The 8,159-nt window shown below is 37.6% G+C and overlaps 1 protein-coding gene across 1 annotated transcript; it reads left to right on the top strand.

The window, feature by feature from the left end:
• Positions 1-2,367: 2,367 nt before the first annotated feature.
• Positions 2,368-7,908, top strand: LOC122005844 (putative coiled-coil-helix-coiled-coil-helix domain-containing protein CHCHD2P9, mitochondrial). The gene is made up of 5 exons (XM_042561068.1): positions 2,368-2,454; positions 6,180-6,233; positions 7,120-7,197; positions 7,289-7,461; positions 7,543-7,908. Exons 1-5 carry the CDS (start codon positions 2,433-2,435, stop codon positions 7,639-7,641), a joined length of 426 nt encoding a protein of 141 aa, XP_042417002.1. The 5' UTR covers positions 2,368-2,432; the 3' UTR covers positions 7,642-7,908.
• The last annotated feature ends 251 nt before the right edge of the window (positions 7,909-8,159 follow it).

The raw sequence follows: 8,159 nt of genomic DNA on the forward strand, positions 1-8,159 counted from the left end.
TTGTTATGAGTGGATATTACAATATCCAGTCATAATGAATATCCATTGGAGGTGTCCTTAGTGATGAATTAAAAAAAAAAATTATATTTATGTTTATATATATATATATATATATATATATGTATATATATATATATATATATATATGCGCGCTAAATAAGAAGAAAAAAGATTCGAAGTTTAATCAAACTAATATCATTAGATTAATTAATGACTTAAAAGAAACTAAAGAAGCGAGGAGGCTGAGACGTGGCTGCCGCAACCGGCTGAGAGCTCGCCGCTTCCGGCGCCGGCGGCTGGTTGAGGTCAATTACCAGGCCCCTCGTAGTCGAGCACTCCGTCAGCGAAGACGACGGCGCCGCCGGCGCCTCCCTGCTCTCGGCTGTGGCTTGTTGTTTATTGCCCTCGTAGTGGGCCCTCATGTGCCCGCCTAACGCTTGCCCCGTCGGGAACGACTTGTGGCACAAAGGGCAAATGTGAGTCTTGTCCTGATTCGTTGCTTCTCTGACGGCCGCGGCCGACGCGGGGACGTTGTTTTCATCAGGGCGCTTCCTGTGGCTGGCTTTGTGGCCTCCCAAGGCCTGGTACGAAGAGAACACTTTGCCGCACTCGGGGCATACATAGCGCGATTGGTTCTGCTGTGTTGGCGCCGGAGCTACAAGCGGAGACGGCCGTTGGACCGACATCGGCGGCGTAGGCAGAGGAGGTTCATTACGTCGTATTGGCACCGGGCACAGAACCAGAGACAATGCTTGCTCTGCCGGAGGAGCCGGAAGCGGCTGGTTCTGTTGCGGCGGAAGTGGAGCAGCTAAGTCTCTCTCTGTCGCAGGAGGCGGTGGAAGCGGTTGGTCCTGCAGCGACATCGACGGAGGTGAACTTGGAGCCATCTCTCGCTGTTGTTTTGGTGGAGGCGACAATGGCAACGGAAGAGGAGATAAGTCTCTCTCCGCCGTAGGAGGCGGCTGGTCCTGGTGTGACAACGACGACACTGAAATTGGAGACAACTCTTGCTGCTGTTTCGGTGGAGACGACGACGACGACGGAAGCGACTGGCTCTGTTGCTCCACTTCCGACTGCGAAAGAGGGGACCTTTCTTTCTCCGCCAGAGTCATCTCCTCATCATGAATGGCCGGAGCCCGTGACAAGGCCAGGAGCGCACGGATACACACTGTCTCGTCTTCGGTTAGAACAGAATCCGACGAAGCCGAGGGGTGGCGACGTTCTGTTCGCCTGCGATTAGGCACCCTCGCCGGAGACGAGCAATCGTCGATTGCCATTGCTCTACTTCTACTACTGCTTTTCCTTGAAGCCTCTCTGATTTTAGCTGTGGAACAGAGGCAGTAGATTAAAAGAGCGCGTGAATCAAAGAGAGCTTGTTCTATTATTTATAGCGACACGTAGAGAATTAGCAGGACGCGAAACAGAAACTAAACGGAATGCGATTCTATTAGCGAATTAATCGACTGGTTTGTTAAAGAGAGAATTAATCGACTGGACTGGACAGGGTCTTGAGCGAATTAATCAGGCTGGAAAATTTTTACGGACCATGTGAGATGGCAATTTTCCCCGCGCGTTTGAGGCCGCGGGGAAAATCTGAAATGGGGATGGGGATCTCCGATTTTTCGGGGATGGGACGGATTTGGAACGGATATGGAAATACTATCCCCATCCCCGAACTCGCCCCGAATATTATTATTATTAATATTAATAAATAATAATATGATTTTTAAAAAAATAATAATAATAGTATTAATATTAATATTAAATTTTTTAAAAATATTATTAATAATAATATTATTAATATTGATATTAATATTAATATTATCAATTGACCCAAACAAACACTAGAATAGCTCATGTCAAATCAGATTACATGTATTAATATTAATATTGATGATAATATTGGTATTAATACATGACAGTTAAACTTTCACCTCCATGGATTGCAATTGATGATAAAGTGACTACTATTTTGATGTTTCTGTGTCTGTGATTTATTTGGGTTAATATTCTACTGTTTCTGGTGTCTGTGGTTTGTTTGGGTCAATTTGAAAATGGGACGGGGATGAGAATCCCGGATGAAAATGATAAATCCGCCCCACCCCGCCTCATTGCCATCCGAAAGATCCAAGCTGATGTAATGCACACTTTGTCTCCGCCGATGGATCTGTGGATCGGACAGCTGCTATTTTCTCCACGACGTCATCGCCAACGCTCCCTCCGGTTCTTCTCTTTAGCCGATGCTTCTAGAAAGGATATGCTTGTAAATTTGATGATGGTCAAGGGCAAAAATGGGAATCCGGCTCCTCCTCGTCCCTTCCTCCTCCTCTATATAAACACCTCCACCGTCATTTCCCTCTTCCCATATCTGCGCGTCAAAGTTTTCTAGGGTTTCTTTCCTGGTTCTCCTGTTCTCGTCTCGATTCGCCGTCATGCCTCGCCGTAGCTCCGCTGGTATGCTTTCGATCTAGACTTCAGTCTCTATTGCCTCGTCAGTGATTGGATCCGCTAGTGCATCGTGCTTCTGTGTTGTTTTTCTTTCTGTTGATTTGGTTGTTGGTTTCGGTTCAGATTTTTTCAATTTTTTGTTCCTTTGATGCTTACTTCTGATAGATCTGTTTTTCGTTGACAACTGTTGGTTTGAATGATTTAACCACGAACGGAAACAAATCTGGGTAAGGGAAGCTTACCAAAAGGTTTCCTAATCGATTATTTGCATGGGTTATTGTATTAAGGTCAGGTCCTGGGCTCTATCGAAATAAGCAAATTATCTGCTCAAGTTTGTTTCTGATTAAATTATTTCAACTCGTTACAAATATATCTTAAACGTGAATATGGGTTGCTTGATATTGGTTTTCTGGTTCTTACTATAATTATGAAGTGGATGCCTCCACAGATGTTTTTGTTTGATGAAAGTTATGTATCTGACTATGTTTCCTCTTGTGTACACTGATCTTGAAAGACAATAGTGGAGTACTAGGATCTTTTTTTTTAAAAAAAAAAACTTGTTTAGCTACTTTGACAAATAGATCTATATCTATTCTTTGAATTAAATCCTGGCATACAACATATATAATTGTCTGATATATAAATTGAGATCATGGTGATAGACGTGGTAACTTACTCTTCAAAATGTGATTTACTGGCATATATTGCTTGTAGAATTGTTAAATAGATGTGTGATGAGGCTATTGACATGAATCAGAGAATTTGTTGGAAAGAACAGAAACTCTCCGGTCTAATTTCTTCCACAAGTCTTGTAGTCCTTGTTGTGTTTTGGCTTTGAACAATTTGAGTGTTGATTAATTTAGAAGAGGGGTTAAAGGAAAAGTTGGACAGTGACAACTTAATCATATAAATTAAATATTCAAACCATTCTCCAGCTAATGTGCACCCAATTTATTTTACAATGAATTTCAAAGTTGACAACAACAATTTCTCCTTAATTTACTCAACATGGGAAAAGCTGTGTATCTTTATAATTTCTTAGTTATCTATTTATGAAGTTGATATTTTTTTTGGTTTATTACGTTCATTTAACTACTAAGAATATATATTTATTGAAACTTAAGAAACTATCTTAATATGTTTTTAGTCCTAACCAAGTGAAGAATTGGGTAAAAACAAAAGTGAACATTCTTGTTGGATAAGAAGCAATGTCACATAACTAAAATGTAGGAATTTCAAAGTTCTAAATTAATGCTTTCTATTGATGCTTTATGAGGTTTACGTGTATTGGCCTGTCGAATATAGGATGAAAATGGTGTTAATTCAACTGTTACTTGTATACCTAAAGTTGGAAAATTATACATTCATCATTTCATAATTATGCATACATGTGTCTGTATACGTGTTGAATTTTCACATATGTTTGATGTATGTGCTAGTATAGGTCCCTGTACTTAATTTTCTTGATGTGTCTTGAGCAAATTAAACTGTAAGATTTACTAGGATGAAAAGTCAGAATGCCATTATCCTTTCATCATGTTTTGTATCTGATAATTGGTAAACCTGATGAAGGGATAACTGTAGGTTTGGCATCAGGTTTGGTAACTGTAGAGATGACAAGTTGGTATCTGATAATTGGTAACCTTTGGTATCTAACCTGGTTAACTTGGTACGGGTAGGCTTAATCAGGTTTGCTTTTGCTTAAAATTGCAGATAAATGGTCAATAATTTATTGGGTATGGATTTAGGTAGTTCCCAAAATGGGGCATGCTTGTCCTGCTATCATCCCTTCTGTTAGCCAAGATCCTAACATAGATAGCTACATCAGCTAAAAGTTATGTGTTTGCTTCATCTAAATTGCACATACATATCCAAAAACAACTCCAAGGGCTTTTGTTTTTGATATGTACGTGCACCTAAATTTCCCTTCAGTTTCCCTTTGTTCTTGTATTGCATTGATATTTTTTTTATTATTGAAGCAATTATCAGCATCAATATTTGTATTGCTTTAATGGGTTCTTGCTAAGGTAGTAAGGATCAGGATCAGGATTCAGATCATACCTCATAACCAAACGACATTGATAGATTTGGATTGTACGGAAATCCTATAATTTAATCAAAATATTTTAGAACTATATTTAACAATTATAATTTATCTAGTTTTAGATATAGTGTTCCATTTTAAACTATCATTTCAGCTGGATGAACCATAAAATAAATATGCCCCTTGTGCTGAAATGATAAGCATAGAATTAGACGGTAAGCCTTTAAATCCTAGTTGAGATCTTGCTAATTCTCAGCATTTTGGATAATAAGATTGTAATCCTAAGATCTAGATCGCTAGTTTGATCACCATGGTTCTTGCTTTTGTTGTTAAGGAAATCAAGGTTTATAGTGAAGGGGAGGAACACACAACAACAAACCTAAGGTAGCTTACTATTTGGTCTTCCAAAGATGTTGAAGCCTGATCAATGGGAAAGAACAAAATACTATGTTAGGCACCATATTTGGTATAATTGGCTGATACTGGTATAGATGGATTGGGTTGGATCAGTATCTACAATGATTATATCCTATCTTGATTAATGGTGAACTTGCATGAGAAGGGGAATCAATCTTCGCCTCCTAAAATTGCTTAACCTTGTTGTAGTTGGATAATCACCACAAGATAAAGTATGATTGTCTACTTTGCCATTACTCGATTTGATGCCTCATTCATCTTTCCTAATTTTAAATCATGGATGAGGGAGGATATTGGATCAATAGAGAACACATTACTCTCACTCAACAAGGATCCTGCCCTTCAATTAAGAATTACTTAGTGTCTTAACTAAATCTTATAACATAGCAATATATACAAACAATTTTGTATTATTAGAAATTTATATTGAAAATATTTTGCAACTGATTATAATGTATTTTCAATATTTATAAATTTTTATGTTAATATATATTACATTATTACAGAATGGATATATACTGACATAATAACCATTCATTTATTATATTCTCATATAATATTTTTATATATAGATTTATTTATTTTTACCGTATTACAGGCATCTGGTCACCTAGGTTAACTGCCTATTATAGGCATCCTTAATGTGCGTCTGAAATGCATCTAATGGTTGGAACACAATACACAATTGAAAACATTGTCAGGAACATACTAAAATTATTCAAACTTGAAAAGAACCAACCTGACCTAATCAAGATTCAGATTACAAGTCAATCCACATTTATGGGTAATACTGTATCTGCTACTTGAATCAGTTTAAATACAACTTTTGATGACGACGGGTACTCAAATAAAATATGTGGGGTTACTCATGGATACCCTCAATTTTAAGTTGTACTCAGATTTACTAGAACTCAGATTATTAAACATATTTGAGCATTCAAATGAATTAAAATAGATTGGGTACCTGTGTATACCTGATTGTTGTATACCCATCATTATTATCTCTAATCTGAAAAGTGAAAATGTGATATTTTCATCCCAACCAAAAGACCATATACTACATTTGTAGAATTCTAATCCTTTAGTATGTATACTTGTCTGCATTATGCTGCTTAGTTTCAGAAAAATGTCTATTTTTGTTGCATACGCTTCTCCTGTCACCTTTTTCTTGTCTATGCATATTCCAGTTTGCTGTGGTTCTTGCCTTTCAGGTTTTGTGTAATTTTTTCCTTTATCTCACATGCTTCTTTATATCCTACTAATCTTGTAGGTCGCTCTCGTCCTGCTCCACGCCCAGCTCCAATGAGGAATCCTCCACAACCTGGTATTCTTTTTGTTTTGAAACGTTGATGAATCAGTTTGCATGTGTAAACTCATTGTTGTCTACTTTTCTCCCTCTAGTCCGGTTTTGTTAGTATATAAATGAAGTCCAAATTTTTGAAAATTGAACAGACTCATCAAACATCCTAATCAGAAATAGTTGTATATATCTGCTGTAGAGGTTGAATTTGTAAAAAATCCATGTTAATCCGCATAATAACTAGGCTTTGGGTTTAAATAGTTTTGACTTTTGAGTTATTCCATGTTCAAAATGAATTCTTATTGATCCAACAAACAAATAAATAGAGCTACATAAACCTAATTAATGGTATAGTTAATAGTTATTGAGTTATTTCATGTTCAAGAAAAAAAGAAGCATGTTCTTGAATTTATTGATAGCATCTAGAGTCTAGATAAAGATTCCTCCATCTCCTGTTACATTGTTTCACATGTCATCTGTCATCAGAATCAAATCTCTTCCTAAGCTATTTTGTCATGGTATGTCAAACACTATACTATCTTTGAATGGTGTTTGTGTTCGTCCATGTTTCTTTGGTACAGCCTCTCAAATTTTGTCATGGTATGCCAAGTACTGTACTATTATCCAATGATGTTTCTTTTCATGTATCTGTTTGGTACAAACCTCCCAGCTTTGCTGGGACGTATGCTTTTGATGTCCTATGGTGTGACATGATGAGCTTGGACGAACTGGTTGGATACTCAAGTCCTTAATATAAAGAAAGAAATTAAATATTGTTGTTGGATTGTGACATTTGCTATGTGGTTTAAACCCGTCAATTGTTTCACCCTTATATTCACTTGGGCTTGAATGTTAATCCACCAAATTGTAATAATACTTGAACTTCTAATTCACAATTTCTTTGCTGCAGTTCATCAGGCACCTCCGCCAGCTCCTGTTCAGAGTGGTGGGTCCATCCTCGGAGGAATTGGATCCACCATCGCTCAAGGTTATCATCTAATTGGCCCTTATCATCTGTATATGCTAATCGTTGCCTATCTGAAAGTAGATATCTAATATCTTATTGGTTATCTTATCAGGCATGGCATTTGGCACGGGCAGTGCTATTGCTCACAGGGCTGTAGATGCTGTTGTGGGGCCTCGCACCATCCAGCACGAAACTGTGGTATCTGAAGCTGCTGCTTCTGCCGCCCCAATGGGTAATGCCGTTGCAACTGACGCTTGTGGTGTCCACTCCAAAGCTTTCCAGGATGTAAGTTACTACTACCGTTTTTCAACATTGAATCTTTGAAAATGGAGTTAACGTGTTCTTTTTGATATTTTGTGGATGCAGTGCATTAACAATTTTGGCAGCGACATCGGCAAGTGCCAGTTCTATCTGGATATGCTGAATGAATGCCGCCAGGGTTCTGGTGCTTCGTTCAATGCCTGATCTATCAATTTTCTGAATTATCTGACTGCCCATGCAGATGGTTTACAACAAATAGCATCCTGCTCCTGCAAGATACTATTAATAAATGTTGGCTTGTTATTCTAAACTTTGGTCCATTCATCATTATCTGGTAGAATTCGAGTAACTTTGCCAATTTGATATTAAATTTTTAATTAAAAAATTTGCTTTTTTTCCGCCACGCAAAAAATGGACCTTAAGATTTACTGGTTCCTAGTGCGCGATTAGTAAGTTGACTTGCTTACTGAAGGGGGGTAACATCGCAAATTTGTTTCTGTGGGAATAAAACATAGAAGAAAAAAAATCTTCTAATTACAATGAATTCAATATTTGTATAAGCACTAAATCCTAATTTTTATAGATTTATTTGCCACATGACGTCTCCAATGGTAAACCCATTTATTCGTCACTATTTTAACCGTTACAACAAAATATATATACAGCATGTGACTTGCAAGATATCAATATGTTTTCTTTTCTTTTTTAATTTTTTCTTTTTA

This window comes from Zingiber officinale, chromosome 7B (genome assembly GCF_018446385.1).
Source record: "Zingiber officinale cultivar Zhangliang chromosome 7B, Zo_v1.1, whole genome shotgun sequence".
Classification (NCBI taxonomy): domain Eukaryota; kingdom Viridiplantae; phylum Streptophyta; class Magnoliopsida; order Zingiberales; family Zingiberaceae; genus Zingiber; species Zingiber officinale.